At 35.0% G+C, this 16,973-nt stretch overlaps 1 protein-coding gene across 1 annotated transcript in view; it reads right to left on the bottom strand.

The window, feature by feature from the left end:
• Positions 1–16,973, bottom strand: part of Hdac9 (histone deacetylase 9) — a 662,331-nt gene that overhangs the window by 180,217 nt on the left and 465,141 nt on the right. The window contains exon 18 of the mRNA XM_026407939.2: positions 15,830–15,937. Coding sequence (XP_026263724.1) covers positions 15,830–15,937 — 108 coding nt within the window. The remainder of the gene's footprint in view (positions 1–15,829; positions 15,938–16,973) is intronic.

Raw genomic sequence — 16,973 nt, 5'->3', positions numbered from 1 at the left:
ATGACAAACCTTTAGCTAGACAAATTTATAAAGAATGAGTGAGACAAGGCTCAAATAAATAAAAGATGAGATTTACAAGTGATACCACAGACAAACAAATGGTCACAAGATACTGCTATAAATAAGCATATTCCACAAATTATATAACATAGAGGAAATGAGTAAATTGTTAAAAATATACAAGCTACCAAGACTGAATCATGAAGATATAGAAAACAGAACAACAGCAAGTAAGAAGATAGAGTCAGTAGTTAAAAAAAATCTCCCAACAAGTAAAAGTCCAGGGCCAGTTTCATTGTTAGATTGCACCAAACACTTAAATAATGAATGTCAATCCTTCTCAAATTCCTCCCAAAATTGAAGAGAAGTAAATTCAAATTCACTTCCAAATTCATTTTGCAAGGTCAAGGTTACCCTGATTCCAAAACCCAGACAAGGATATTTCAAGTAAAGAAAATTATATGCCCCTATCCCTGATGAATGTAGATGTAAAATATTATCAAATCAATTTGAACAACACATTAATATGATTAGATACCATAATCAAATGGGATTTATCCCTGGGATGCAAGGATGGTTTGATATATGCAAATCAATATACATGATATACCATATTAATGGAATAAAGAAAAATTCATATGAGCATCTCAATATATGCTAAAAGTTATTTGAAACAATTGAACATCTTTTCATAATAAAAACTCAATTATTTAGTTATAAAAGAAATGTTCTATAACTAAGTTCTACTTAGTTATAGAAGTAGAAGACAATCCCACAGCTAACATCATACTGACATCCATTTTTAAAGTCAGAGAACCTCTTGGGGGTGGGGATATAGCTCAGTTGGTAGAGTGCTTGCCTAGCATGCACAAGGCCCTTGGTTCAATCCCCAGCACTGTGCCCCACCCCCCAAAAAAAGAAAAATTACAGAATCTCTCCTAACTATGGTCAGAAATAGATGCAATGATGAAAATATCTGAAATATGATGACAGTTTGATGCCCTCTTGTTGGCTATTAGATTCAAGGGATTATTCCCCAAATAATGAGAAGCCTCTACCTGCTAAAGGTAGTCCCAGTTGATATCTAGAAAAAAAAAGGGGGGGGGAGGAATACTTCAGTCCTTTAAACACATGGAAAAATAAAAAAAAAGAGAGATCTGAAACAAATTCATAGCCTCCAGGAAGAAACACAGCCCTGCTGACTCTGGGTTAGTGCAGTGGGGCATATACAGTTCTTCTGAACTCTAAGATTGAAAATAAAGGCTGAATATCCCTTGTCCAAAAAGCTTGGGTTTAGAGGTCTTTCCAAAATTAAAGTTTTTTTTTTTTTAATATTTGCACAGATTTTACTTCATGAGCATCAATGATTAAAAATCCCCAAAAGCAAATTGCCCCCAAGTCTGGAACATGTGATTGCATCATGTTAATACCCCATACAATTCAGATTTTGGAACACTTTACATTTAGTATTTTGGGATCAGAGATGCTCAACCTGTAAGAAGTTTGCACTGTTTTCAGATTACCACTAAGTCTGTGGTAATGTGTGATAGCAGCAATAGATAAATAGTATACAATTATGTCAAATGGGCTGAATTGGAAGGGTATAGAAATCAAACAGCATTATATTTATCCAAGCACTAACATTTCTCTGGATTTTTACCTGGCATATTCTACAGCTTTTCAGAAAACTACCAGTTATCAGAACAGTCTCATCTTAGGTATTAAAAGTCCACTTCAGTCAAATTGAAAATTTGGGTATCACATCTAAAGCTTGTCCCCATTGTGGAGCCCACAAAATCAGGAACCAGCACTGAACAAATGTGATATATCTATCTGTATTGGAGACTATCTAATTAGTCATTTCTACTTTTTTTCTTTCTTGTTTCACTTCCTTCATGCCTAACTTCTGAATCCCATGGCTCTAGAGGGTGCCAAGAAGAAAAAGACTTTGGATTGGCAGTGCAATTTGGAGATCTCTTTGTGTTCTTCAAGTGCCTTCTGCTGCAGCAGAGATCCAAACACTGTCCCTTTATGGATTCACTGCCAATGGCTTCCAGTCTGCAATGAATACTCATGTGGATCATGCAGAAGTGGGTTAAACTTGTGAGCTCTCATCAACTCTTTTATATTCCTCCATTCTCATTTACCAGGGACTTTTACACTGGAAGACAGACTTCTGTGGTGAGATCTTTTCAAAACGAGTCAAATGTTGCTACCTTCCAGAGTCCACTGGCCCACAAGGAGGGGGAGAATATCCTTGCCTACCCACAGTGTGTGTCAGTGTCCATGCAGCTATTCTCCCCTTTCTCCTGGATCTGCTAGCCAGCTCTCCAAATGCACTTCTCAGGTGACAAAGGCAGTCATTCTTGCTCTTTACACCAGCTCCAGAACTCCTAACACATGGAGGCCCCCTAGTGAACTCCTTCGTGCCCTGCCTTGATAGTGCATTTCTGTAGCTCAGCATAATCAAACTAATGACTGAAAGGCCACTCCTTGCATTTACAGACAGGAGTGATTTCCTTAGCCCCCTCTCCCCATCCCCTGCATATTTGGCTTAGGTGGGAGGAAACCACAGGAAGGGAACTGAGCAGAATAGCCAAAATACTTAAATTCCCCTTAAAGAATCTTCCATCAATCACAGCTTTTGTTCTTTTGTCTTTTGTTACATGAACTGGACTAGGTAAGATAACTGCAGGTCTATTTGACTTTGTTTGAATGAATTAGTCGAAGAGCTGTCTAGCATACACAGTTAACATCCATTGCCTTCCACTTAGGAATTTAGTCAAAACTGAAGTAAACACAAATATTTCACAGTGTGTGAAACCATTTAGGCCTGATGACAATATGGCATTAAAAAAAAAAAAAAAGACAAACAGGTGGTGAAGTGATAATATAGCTTTCTCATGAGTAATCAGTACTCAGTGTAGTATTATCCTTATTATCCAAGCTATCAGAAACAGACTCTTAGGTTGTAATGTTCTTTACATGTGTATAATGAAGGGTATGCTGTATTTCAGTGTCTGTAATGTGCATGCATCCTTACCTGGCCCTTCAGTAATGCTGTGCTGCTGTCCCCTTAAAGAATCATTCCCCTCATTGAACATGCAAAACTTTTCCCCACTCTACAAGAGAGATTCTATATTTGCTTTTCTCCTATATATGGAATATTCTTCCCACATAATCTCTGCATTATTCTTTCCTTTCTTCAGGTCAAATGTTTCCCTGTCAGTAAGGCCTTCCTGAGATACCACTCCCTCAATACTCCTCTAGCTGCCTTTCATGCTTCATGTTTTGTCCATACCACATATTTTCACATGAATTCGTTTCCAATGTCTATTTTATCTCTTTATCATTGCTCTCCTTAAGGGCACCTAATTTCCCTCTCTTGGTCACCGTACTATTTTTAGTATTTATAGTAGATCCTCGAACAAAAATAGATGCTCAATATATATTTGTTTTATAAATGAAAAAGTGATTGAAATCAAGAAGGTTACATTCAGCTGAGTGCAGTGGCATGCTGAGAGCCATTGCCAAATAGGAATGACGCATCGAAATTTCCTTGCCAGCATACCCCATGTTGCTTAGAGGAAGGACTCGTGGAAATGGACATTTGAAGTGACATTGCATGTATGTTTGAGAAAGGTGACCCTGCTCAAGGACCAGGGTGAATCCGGGTTTAAGGAGCATCCTACTGGATTAGGGCGGATCAGGTTTTAGGGAGTATCCCACTCCTTGGGTTTAGGGCGTTCAGGGTTTAGAACAATCTGGGTTTAGGGCGGTTCCAGGTTTAAGGTTATTCCTGCTGGGAATAGGGCGTATCCTGCTGCCTGAGTTCCCGTTGAGTTCTTGTGGAATTCAGAAAGTATTTGGGATTCAAAGCCTGGTGGAGTACGTGAATTTTTGTGGCAGAACTTGGATTTCCCCAGAATGTGTTTGTAGATGGCCGGTGTGAGTTCGGGAATAAAGAATTGCTGTTTGAATCTACAAAGCTGTGAGTGGCTCATGATCTTGTGCCCAGCCAGACTGCGGCAGTGGCACATGTCTGTAATCCCAGCAGCTTGGGAGGCTAAAGCAGGAGGATCATGAGTTCAATGCCAGCCTCAGCAAAAGCAAGGTGCTAAGCAACTCAGTGAAACCCTGTCTCTACATAAAATACAATAAAAGGGCTGGGGATGTGGCTCAGTGATTGAGTGCCCCTGTGTTCAAACCTTGGTACCAAACAATAAATAAAAAATTAACGAAAAGGTTACTTTCAGTCTGAAGCAGGTGAAATGTCACAATGTATGTTGCATTAAATATACTTTAAATTTGGTTTGCTAATATGTATTATAAACAACATAATTAATTGCATACATAGTAAGTAAAATACAGAATATCAAAGTCAAAATATGACATGGAAATCTATCAGAAAAGATATAAAATCTAAAAAAAAAAGTTCATTAGACTATAGGTTGATTTTTCCTTATTAAAATCAGAAGCCAAAGGAGCAGGGACAGGGAACCTTAAAATTTATGAGAGAAAGTATCAATCTTTAACTGTGTACTTACTAAATTATCTTTCAAGAACAAGGGCAAAAAGACAGCATAGATAAATAAAAATATGAGAAACCATTACTAAAGAAACTTTTAAAAAATGTGCTAGAAGAGAAATAGAATCCCAGAATGGAGGTTTCAGATACAAAGATATGTGATGAGTAAGGAAAATGGAAATACACTGGCAAATGTAAAGAGACATTGATGACGGAAAAGAATGTCTCATTAGGATGCTATTTTTTAAAAAAATAAAACTAAAGAATAAACATATAATAACATGTAATTTAAGATATAACTATTGTCTTTTAAACATTCTAAAATTCTTTGTTAATGGGGAGCAAAAGACAGTGGTAAATATTTAGCCTTTAGTAAAGGATGAATTTTAAGAAGTAATTATTAAAATAATAAAAACAATGTGTATATATTCCCCCAAATTAGAATAAGGAAAACAAACTAAAAATAAATTCATCTGAAAATAAAGCAAGGAATGGGTGAAGGAGAAGGGACAAATAGTGGGACAAAGAGGAAGCAAAAACCACGATGATCAAAGTACATTTGAGCATATTACAAACCATAAGAAATATTAATGAGTTTCTAATATGCAAAACCATATTAGAAAACAAATACAGCTTTGTGCTATTTTTAAGAGCTAGATGTACTACATAAAGAAAGAGAAAATTTGGGACGGGGTTGTGGCTCAGTGGCAGAGTGTTTGCCTAGCAAGTGTGAAGCACTGAATTCAATTCTCAGAACTGCATGTAAAAAAAATAAAATAAAGGTCCATCAACAAGTAAAATATATATATATATATATATATATATATATATATATATATATATATATATGAAAAAGAACATTTGAAAATAAAGGAATAGTAAATGATAAGCCAGGCAAATACTAGAAAATGAAATACTAGAAAATGAAAAATAATTTGGTTCTGCTATATTAATATTATGTGAATTATGAGGACAAAATTTATTCAGGATAATTTTTAAATATTAATAAAATGTTTTACAAGAAAACAATAATTTTTCCAGATCTAATAACAGTATCAAAATATATAATACAAAATTAAACATTAATTAAACATTATATAAATTAAACATTATATAAAGTTAAATAAGTCTGTCATGATATTTAGAAACTCTAAAATAATAGTTTAAAGCATCCATTGTAGGGCACCACATACAAAGATGTTGTGTCCGCCAATAACTAAAAAATAAATATTAAAAATTCTCTTTCTCTCTCTCTCTCTCTCTATTTAAAAAAATAAAAATAAAAAATAAAATAAAGCATCCATTGTAGAACCCTGCAAAGATCATGTGACAAAATACAGAATATTGAACAAAATAATTAATAAGCTCTTATTAATTTTCATATAAAGGTCTTTATACACAAGAACATATTGATAGAAATTTGCTTAAGTACACAAAATATATTTTACAAATAGCAAAAATTTCAGGCAAGAAAATTGATCTCATAATCTCGTATGAACTAGAATGACACACACCAAATTCTATGAATGTCTTAAGTTTAAGTCAATAACAATAACCATAACTTAAACAGACTTTTAATGCACTAATGGTACAGAAAAAGAAAAGTGACATTATTTTTAAGTAAAACTCTACTGAACTACAAATGTAGCTATAACTTATATATTGAAAAAGACTAAAATTTTAAATATAATGAGTTGAAGAAATTACTTAGAAAATTATTAAGATAAATATTCAAGATGTCCCTCTTTTAAATAAAAAGTAAATAGTAAAATATAAAAGAAATTCATAAAATATAAACTATATCTAAAAAGGACAAAAGTTTATTCTATGTGAATTATAAACCTCTGAAAGAAGTGATAAAGGTAAAGAGAAGTGAACACCAGAATAATAAAAGAGATTTATCACTAAAGCTCCTTCAAACACTGAAGTATTGAAAGAGGATATTGCAAGCAAATTCATGTTAAGTTTATTTTGGGGGAGGGTACTGGGGATAGAACTGGGGGCACTTGACCACTAAGCAACATCCCAAGCCCTATTTTGTATTTTCATTTAGAGACAAGTTCTCACTGAGTTGCTTAGTGCTTCACATTTGGGGAGGCTAGCTTTGAACTTGGGATCCTCCTGCCTCAGCCTTCTGAGCTGCTGGGATTACAGGCATGTGTCACCACACCCAGCCTCATGTCAGCAATTTAGAAAATTTAGCTCCAATGTGCAAATATCTAGAAAAACCTAACTAAATTGATTTGAAAGAAAAATTCTAAATAGTTTTATAATTATGAAACTAATTGAATCAGTGGTTAAAAATCTTTCCAAACAAGGGTTTATAGCTTTAGAGTCAAGTTCTATCAAATATTGAAGGAATGAGCTGCCCAATTTTACCCTAATTATTATTCTGAAGTAGAGTAAAATAGAGATAATCTCAAAATTATTTTATGATATCAGGAAGAATTACAGACCAATTTCAGTACTGAACATATATGTAAAAATCTTAACCAAAATCCTTCAAGTCATGTATGAAAAGAATATTAAATTATAACCAAGGCAGGTTTATCTCAAGAATATATAATTTTTAATGTTAAAAAGTTAATCAGGGCTGGAGTTTTAGCTCAGTGGTAGAGCACTTGCCTTGTACGTGTAAGGCACTGGGTTCGATCCTTAGCACCACATAAAAATAAATAAAATAAGTGTATATAAAAAAAGAATATACTCTTAGAAAAAAGATAAAGAAGAGAAATTGCATCCATATCTCAGCAAATGCAAAACTGGAATGACAAATTCATAAATTTAAGACTTAATTGTAAAAACTGTGACTTCAAAACAGAAAATACAGGGGCTGGGTGTAGCTCAGTTGGTAGAGTACTTGCCTCGCATATACAAGGCCATGAGTTCAATAGCACCACATGCACATCAGATAGATCACTAATCTCCAGGATATATAAATAACTCAAAAAACTAAATACCAAAAAAACAAGAAACTCAATCAATAAATGGGCTATATACACTTGTAAGAAGAAGATATACAATTGATCAAAAAATATATGAAAAAATGTTCAATCTCTAGCAATTACAGAAATGCAAATCAAAACTACTCTAAAATTTCATCTCACTCCAGTCAGAAAGGCAGTTATTAAGAATACAAGCAACAAAAAAGTGTTGGTGAGGATGTGGGGAAAAGGCACACTCTTACATTGCTAATGGGACTGCAAATTGGTGCAATCAATCTAGAAAGTAGTATGGAGATTCCTTAGAAAACTTGTAATGGAACCACCATTTGACCAGCTATCGCACTCCTTGGTTTATACCCAAAGGAATTAAAAACAGCATACTACAGTGACGCAGCCATATCAATGTTTAAAGCAGCTCAATTCACAATAGCTAAATTGTGGAACCAACCTAGATGCTCTTCAATAGATGAATGGATAAAGAGACTGTGATACACACACACACACACACACTGGAATATTACTCAGCATTAAAAGTAATGAAATCATGGCCTTTGCAGGTAAATGGATGGAGGTGAAGAATATCATGCTAAGTGAAGTAAGCTAATCCCAAAAAGCCAAAGGCTGAATGTTTTCTCTGATAAGTGAATGCTAATTCATAATGGGGGTGGGAAGAATGGGTGGAATGGAGAAACTTTGGATAGGGCAAAGGGGAGGGAAAGGAAGGGGTATAGGGTAGGAAAGACGGTGGAATGGGATGGACATCATTACCCTAGGCACATGCATGAAGACATAAATGGTGTGACTCTACTTTGTGTACAGCCAGAGAAATGAAAAGTTGTGCTTGCAATTGTGTACAATGAATCAAAGTGCATTCTACTGTCATGTATAACAAATTAGAAAAAATAAATTAATTAATTAACTAAAAATAAATAAATCAAACAGAAAATATAGAATATTTTTATGACCTCAAGATTGGAAAGAAAATCTAAAGCCAGACTTAAACGAGAATAACAATGAAAAAAAATAGAAAATGTCTTCTTGGAATACATAATTTTAAAAAATTAAATATAGCCCCCAAACTGAAATGTGATAGGGTACCAGTATTCAGAACACCTTTAAAATTGTTTTAAACATTAATTAGAAATGTAAAACTAAGTAAAAGACACATAAAGCATTTAATATTATATGCAACCTAAATGGAAAATAATGCTTAGGAGATACAAATTTAAAACATTTTAAGATAGTTTTTACACCCACAAGATTGGCAAACACTTAAAAATTTTAAAATGCCAAATATAGACAAGAATGAAGAGTATTGGGAAGTCCTTTGTGCTGGTGGTAGGGGTGAAAATTGGCAGAAAAGACTTTGGAATTTATTCTCCACACTGTCTTCTCATTATTGTTATTCTGCTATTTTTCCATGTCTGCATTTTTTTGAGTTAAATAGACATTCTTCAGTGTTCTCTTTTAGCTTTCTTGTTCAACCTTTCTTCTTTATTTCTTGCTTGCTTGCTTATTATTTTCTTAGTGGTTACCATGTGGATTACAATTAACATTTTAACTTTTAACAATCAAGCTCAGGCACCATCCTAAATTTGCTTTGTGGTTATGTAGCCAAAAATTCTGCTTTGTTGTTATGTAGCTCCATCTCCCATGCCTTCTTTTGTGCTCTTATTGTCATACAAATTATATCTTTATACACAACATGCACATAAACACAGGCTTATAATTATTTCTGAGAAGAGAAAAAGAATTAAAAACAAAAAACACATTTATACCATAATTTGTATTTACCTGTGTTTTTAATTTTATTGGTACTCTTTATCTCTTCTTGGGGATTCAATTTACTGTGTAGTGTAAAGTCCTTTCATTTCAGTCCCAATGACTTCCTTCATCATTTCCATAACACTAGTTAACTAGCCATGAATTCTTTGTTTTGCATTCTTGGGAACATTGTTTGTTTGTTTGTTTGTTTGTTTGTTTTTTCAGTGCTAGTGATTAAACCCAGGAACTTCTATGTATGAGGAAAATACTCTACCACTGAAACATATCCACAGCCCAACTTCATCTTCATTTTTGAAGGATAGTTTTACTGGATGTAGAATTCTTTGGTTGATGGTCTTTTTCTTTTTCAGCCCTTTGAGTATGTCACCACACTGCCCTCTGGCTTTCATGGTTTCTGATGAAATGTCAGTGTTAATCTTTCAGGGGACTGGAGAATGAGCTGCTCCTCTCTTGGTTTTCAAGATTTCCGAATTACCTTTGGCTTTCAACAGTTTAAGTACAATGTGTCTAGATGTGGATCTCTTTGAGTTTATCCTGCTTTGAGTTCATTGAGTTTCTTGGATATATAGACTAACTTTTTATAAACGAGATTTAGGAAGAAAAACAATGAAAACCATTGTGTCTTAATATTCTTTTGTCCCTTTTCTTTCTCTTCTTGGGACTCCTATTTTGCATATATTGGTACACTTGGACATGTTTCATGGGTCTTTAACTCTGTTAGTATTTCTTCATCCTCTTTCTGTTTTTGAGACTGAACTCTCTCATTTTGCCATCTTCAAGTTTGCTGAATTTCTTGCTGCCGGCTCATGTCTCATGAGTTCCTCAAGTAAATGTTTCATTTGTGTCCACTGTACTTATCAATATCATAATTCTTATTTAGTTCTTTTTTTCCAGTTTCTTTTTGTTAATATTGTATTTTAGAGACATATATTCTTATACCATCTTTTAAAAATGTTTTGAATTATTTCTTTGAAAATATTAAAAATCCCTGACCACCTTTGTCTAACAAGTCTGATACCCGAGCTACCTCAGGGACAGTTATTAGCTCTGTTTATTCTTGTGTATGGTCCTTACTTTCTTGTTTCTTTGTGTAAATCATGCTTTCTTGTTGAAAAATGGATATTGTAAACAAATAGTATGGAATCTCATCTCTCCCCAGGGATTTTTTATTATTATTTGTTATTATTTTGCTTGGTGACTTTTCTGAACTAACTGTACCAAGTTTGTGTTTTATGTTTTATGTGGCAATGGAGTCTGTCATTTAATGACTGGACAGAGATTTCTTTAAATGCCCTGAAATAATAACAAATAGTCCTCCAGTCTTTGCAAAGGGTGTGTGTGTGTGTGTGTGTGTATTAGCTTATATATCCTTCAATATTTAATCAGTCCTTGGCCTCCACCTTGGCCTTCACTCTCTGTTCAAGCAGAACCTCCCTTTCAGCTTGAGGTAAGAGGTCAGGGCTTTCTCAAGTCTTTTACTTATCCTGAGTGTGCACATAGCTTTATCATGCAAATGACAGTCCAGTCTAGATTCTTAGGTATCTGATGGAACTTTTCATAGTTCTTTTGTACTTCTCATTCTTAAGTTTTTCCACTGAAGCTTTTGGTTGTCCACTATTTACCCCACTGTTATCCACCACCTCAGGCAAAGTTTATCAATTACATTTATTTTTTTCAACAAGTGCTTCTGCATGAACCCCACCATCAAATAAAGACAGTCTTGCAAGTGGGTCTTGCAAGGAGCACCAGACAGGACAGATAATGACAATTCTTTAGAAATGAGACTTTGAAGATGCTCCAATCTCATTATATCCCCTCGGAGACTACCAAATTACTGGTTTTCACTGAGAATGCAGACTGTTATTTATTAAGTTTACTGTGGTACTGTAAAGGGAAAGACAGGAACAGGGTGATTTAAACCACCACAAAGCTCATTGTTCATGTTAACATTCAATCAGTTTGTTTTCTGAAATGCACTTACTGAGTTGTTGTGGGCCTTTCATTAATTTCCAGATTTTTGAAGAAAAAAATCATCCTTACAACTTTTGCCAGTTTTGTCATTGCTTTTATGGAGGAGAGAATTATCAGAGGGTTAGGCTACCATTTATAAAGATGTCATTGTGGGAAAATTATTTTGGAATTCCACGTGGCATTACTTACTGAAATATGTTATATGGCTAGCCTAGTAGCCAATTATTTTAGTTATAGCAGAGTAGAAGAGCAGGCATGTTAGAGTGTTCATGGAGCACTGTTCAAAGACAAAAATGCTAGAAGCAATTAAAATGTCCAACAAAAGACTGAATAAACAAATTCTGATTGACAAGGGGAATATTTTATAGCAATGAAAACAAATGAATCATAAATGTATATCCATGAGGACAAATCCCCATAACAATTTTAAAGGGGAAAAGAAAGCTGAAAAATAATACAAATACTCCATTTTTATAAAAACAGAAAACAAGTTCAAAAGCAGTAAAAAAAATGAAAAGGAATAATTTTTAAAATTCAATAGATTAATAGCTATCTGTGGTTCAGAAAGGTAGGCATAAATACTGAGATAACATTAAGAGTGTGAGCAAAATTCTATTTCTTAAGTTGGATGAAGATTTCATAGGTATTTATTTATTATAATGTTTTGTGATTTAAGTAACTTGTCTTTTTGTACCGATTGAACATTTTATAACACTAAAAAGAAAGGTTATAGACTATTTAAAACAGATGATTTTAATCCTATTTATTCTTATTATATTTGAGCTACCTGAACACAAAAATCCTGATGTAGTGGCTGTAAGTAAACAGAGGATTATGAGATTTATAGACTTCTGATTTATCATCCTATATGCAGGATCTGAAAAGGTCACTTCATGTCTTCAGCCAGTATTCTGTTTGTGGCCTTTACTTGAAGAGAACATTGTAAGAATGTTACAAGTTACATATTCACTGCCCAACCCACAGCAGGTATACAATGAGGAGCAGGTGTTATTAGCAACATGACATCACAATTTCCACTTGAACATTAAAGAAATCTATCCATCATTCAGATAGCTAGGTGTCTTGTGGTTTTTGTATGTTTTGGGGGAAAGTTGTTTTGTTTTGTTTGGCAAAATGTACAGAGAGCTAAAGCAATTTTAACTTCCTTTTACAGACTTTAACATCTTAAAAATAGCACCAAATTGAAGTTTTACAATAAATCTTCATAAATATTGAACCAATTTTTATTTATAAGTTGAAAGAGTGTTCACCTTTTAGAGATTATTTCTGTTCCATATGTACTTTCTAAAATGTCATAAAACACACAAAGCAAGTATTTTAAGATATCTATTTTTCCCATATATGGAAAAATTCAGCATTTTCAGAATATTTGTGCTTCTGGATACCAGAATTTGAGAAACAGCTAAATGAGGCATCTGTAGATTTAAGGAATTATTCCACCTGCATTCATGTGCTTGTGTGTGTGTGTGTGTGTGTGTGTGTGTATTAATAAATTGTAAAAACCTAGAAACCTTGAAAGTTCCCATAATTTCTACTGAACTTCACTGAGAATTTCCATTCTGTGCCAAAAGTATGCTGATTTACTGCTCTAGTTTGCTGCATTATGTTATATTTAACTGTCAACATGAAACCCGCCTCATTGCTTATCTCATTCTTCTAATTCTTTAGTATTCCCAGGTGAAGAAAGAACAAGAGTCTGTCAGACATGTGGAGGATGGTCATGGTCAGTCCAGCATCAAGCAAAAGTTCTAAGTAATTGTATTTGTCATTTTCCTTTCTTTGTAAATAAAAATAAATAAATAAATAAATATTGAACCAACTTTTATTTATAAGTTGAAAGACTATTCGCCTTTTACATATTATTTCTGCTCCATATTTCTGTTTCTAATCTTCTAGGGTTGCATCCTTCATGAGTTCAGTGACCTCTCCCTAGCTATCCTACATCTCTCAAGACAGCACCCCACCCAAGCTCACCTTATTTGAAATATGGATCTTAATTCTTTTCAATTAAAAAAATTAGAACAATCTCCAAAGAAGCACTATTATAATATGACAATGACATTTCATTACAGTATTGATTTACAGGAAGAACGGGGTAGAGCATATGAGAATTGGATGCAGATGCAAAATATGAAAAACTAAATGCTTTTTTTATATACTTAGCAGAGGGTTACTTATCAGCATCCTCAAATAAGCATCCCTATGTCCTTCTGAGATCTGAATGAAGTGATGAGTAATAGTGTACCTGGCCAACAGGTACTCCACCTGTGCACTGGCATCTGAAACAGGTAGACATTGGCAGGTAGACGGGGTTGAATAGGGGTCCCCAAACATGGCCCTCTACCTAAGTTATTTTGGGTTCTTCACTGGCTCCAAATCATCTGTGATTTCTACCCTTCCCACAGTGGCCTACCCAAACTCTCCACAAAGTATGTGTTTTGTCTTGGCCCATCAGGATAGGTACCAGTGCCTCTGGTATGGTCCTGCTGTGTTAGATTTTTACTCTGATCTCGACAACCAGAAAGGTAATTCAACTCAAAAATCTTGGATTTCATCAAAACATGCTGGACTTCATTTTGGAATACCCACTATTTGATATGTCTCAGTGTGCATAATTGAGACTCTCTGATCACTTTTCATTCGCAAATAGCTAGAGTTCATGACACAGACAACTTTCAACATTATCAATTTCACTTGATGAATTTGCAGAACAGGAAACTGAAGCCAAAAGAAGTTACATGATTTGTCAAAAATGGCACAGTATTTAAGAGGTACTGTGGACCAAAATTTCTTGACTCTTAAACTGGTTCTTTCCTTTCCCTTTTAACCACATTTGCTGATTCCTTAACTAGAGAGAGATAAACCATTTCTACAAATCCTTCTTCTTAACATAAAGAGCCAGCATTGGTACAGCTGGTGATCAGCATGTCCATATTATATTTTGTTGATACTTAGTTTGTAAATGGCCATTTTAAATACTTACCTGCTAAAAAGGTGGAATTCAGTTTTGTTTTTGGTATATAAATCTGTCCATTCCACACAATGAGGCTAATGATGATTTTGATTAATGTAAATATTATGCGGGTATTCTACTTGAAAAGGTTTCTGAATTATTGCTTAAACTTCCATAAACTTAAAACAATTAGAATTTTGAATGCTAATATAATCATGTGGGATTATGCCAGCTTAATATGAAACATTATAATTTTGTGTTCTGGTTATTGTCTGTAATTTGAATTCTCCTGAAAATAAGGCCCTCAAATGTTCTTCTTTTAAAATGCCAACTTATTATAGTATATAACATTACTCACAGGAAGAATTATTCTTAAAGTGCTACTGGGAGATAGTCAAAACCTGCCCATGGAGCTGATTCCCTTCCACTTTTTAACTTCTCATTACTAAAGGTAAAGCCTGAATACTAACTACCAGGTTAATGGCTCCAAAAACCCCCAAGATGAGCAGTTAGCGTCCTCACACTGATCATGTTGAATTTACAGAGGCAGCTCTTTTTTGTTATTGTTGTTAATACAGCCCATCTCATCAAAATTTTATTTCTGCAGATTGTGACTTCTGGGACAGATGATGCATTGTAAAGTGTGCATTCCAGTCCTACATTTTAAAACCTAAGTAGAAGGAAGAATCAGGTGTAATTGAATAAAAATTCATTACACATAAAGAAAAATATCCTAATTAGATTTTTACCTTAGATTAACAAAACTCACAACGCATGTGTTCTTGGTCATAATATATTTCCCTTAAGCCCCACAATTGCTAAAAATACCGGATCAATCACCATCCAAGATTGGGTTATGAAGTGTGTGAACTAGTGCATTATAAAGCTGTGTTAGCACCAACAAAGTTTATTGGGGTAACTGCATTCAAGGCACACATGGCATACCTTTAAATAGCACTGTTAAAATACCAAATAAAATGTCAACGTCTGTCAGGTCTCTGGCTTTTATAAATTGTTTAGACTGGGAAACGTTGGGGTTTAGACATTGTTCGTTTCATATGATGTAGAAAAGAAGAGACCATAAAAAGAAAAGAACAATAAAGCATAGCTCATTTTTGAAGTTCTTTCATGGAAAAACATACTCTGGATCATTACCCTCCTAATCAACAATTTCCTTCTTCCTCCCAATCCTTCCCGTCTGGTATTTACCTTTCTCCCCCCTCCTCTCTCTGGGTGGTATTCTGAGCTTATACATACTACTCAGTAATCATATTTTTAAAATTGTTTCAAAAAAGAATCCCAGGATGGCATGACAGATATGTATACACTAAGGGTATTTTTAACCTAGACCATGACTTTACTCACCATTTCTACGCTCTTAAAAACATACCAGTGTGCCCTGACCACAGAATATACTCCAGGAGAGGAAGGCCCCAAGAGCAGGATCAGCTGCTGTCTACCTACAGAGGAGTTTATTATCACACCTTAGTGGCCATCTCCCCGCCCTCCACCCTCCACCTCCTTCCTTTTATTACCACACCACAGTCCCCACAATTCCCAAACAACAACATCTCAGTTTCAGCTTCTTTTCTGGATTTCCCACACTTAATGCAACCCAGACCTCACCTTCAGCTCTCCTGAGGCCACTCTGGAAGCCAGCTCGATGACACAGCCAACAGCCATGCGTGCAGCACCGGACGAGTGCAGCTCGTTCCAAATGGTGTCACTGTCCACCTGAGCAAACAGCCAGCAAGGAGTCCGTAGAAAGAGAGAAGAAAATGAAAGAGAAGGGAGAGATGAAGGAGGGAGGGGGCAGGAGGGCAACAGAGAGAAAGCAAATCTGTGAGGAAGGGCTGGCAGGGTAACTGCCTATGTACAATAACATTAGTCTTCCGTCTTGGCCAGCTGAGAGGGCCTTCTGGACATGGCTTTGCTTATACTTTTTCTCTACACTGACTTCTCCAATGGAAACACATTCCTGCCATGCCTCACTGCCATTCCCTGTTTAGATTTCTCATTACAAACAGCATTACATAGGCCGGATCTGGCTTAGTTATAGGCCTGGTAGAAACCAGGCCCCAGTAGTAGATAGAGTAAAAACTAAGAGCACTTAGTTATACATAAAAATCGGATTTGCAAGTGCTGGAGGGGGAAAATTCAAATACCTTTCTGACTGCAGGTTTACAGGGAGCCAAAGACAATTTTTAGGCAGGTAGCAGTAGCAGTTGGTGAGTAGGAAGTAGCAACCGCAGCTCAGGTTCTGAATCAATGGAAGAAACCTGTGGTCCTCACCCTTAAAACCCTCACAGTAGTGCAAGGCACAATGTGATTTTCAAAGGAGAAGCCTAAGATTTCTAACATTTAGTACAGTTGGCTGGATTCACTGTACACTGCTTTCATTAAAAGTAGATAGGTCAGTAAAATGCATAGTTCCTCCTATAGTAGAGAGTACCATTGTCAAAAAAGACTACCCCAGGGGCTGGGGTTGTGGCTCAGCTGTAGAGTGCTCGCCTCGCATATGCAAGACTCTGGGTTCGATCCTCAGTACCACATTAAAAAAATAAGTGAAATACAGGTTAAAAAAAAAGACTACCCCAATATTCTGGATTCCCCTTTATAAATTGGGAATCTTCTCATGCATGTGATATGAAATTTTTTTATATATGAAATTTTATATATATATGAAATTTTATACATATATATATATATAATGAAAAGTGCAAAGGTAGGGGTTTATAATTATTATATATTGCATATTTTATGTATAAGG

The sequence above is a fragment of the Urocitellus parryii genome, chromosome 3, assembly GCF_045843805.1.
Source record: "Urocitellus parryii isolate mUroPar1 chromosome 3, mUroPar1.hap1, whole genome shotgun sequence".
NCBI classification, from domain to species: domain Eukaryota; kingdom Metazoa; phylum Chordata; class Mammalia; order Rodentia; family Sciuridae; genus Urocitellus; species Urocitellus parryii.
The sequence above is the reverse complement of the archived record's forward strand: the minus strand, read 5'-3'. Positions and strand labels throughout refer to the sequence as shown.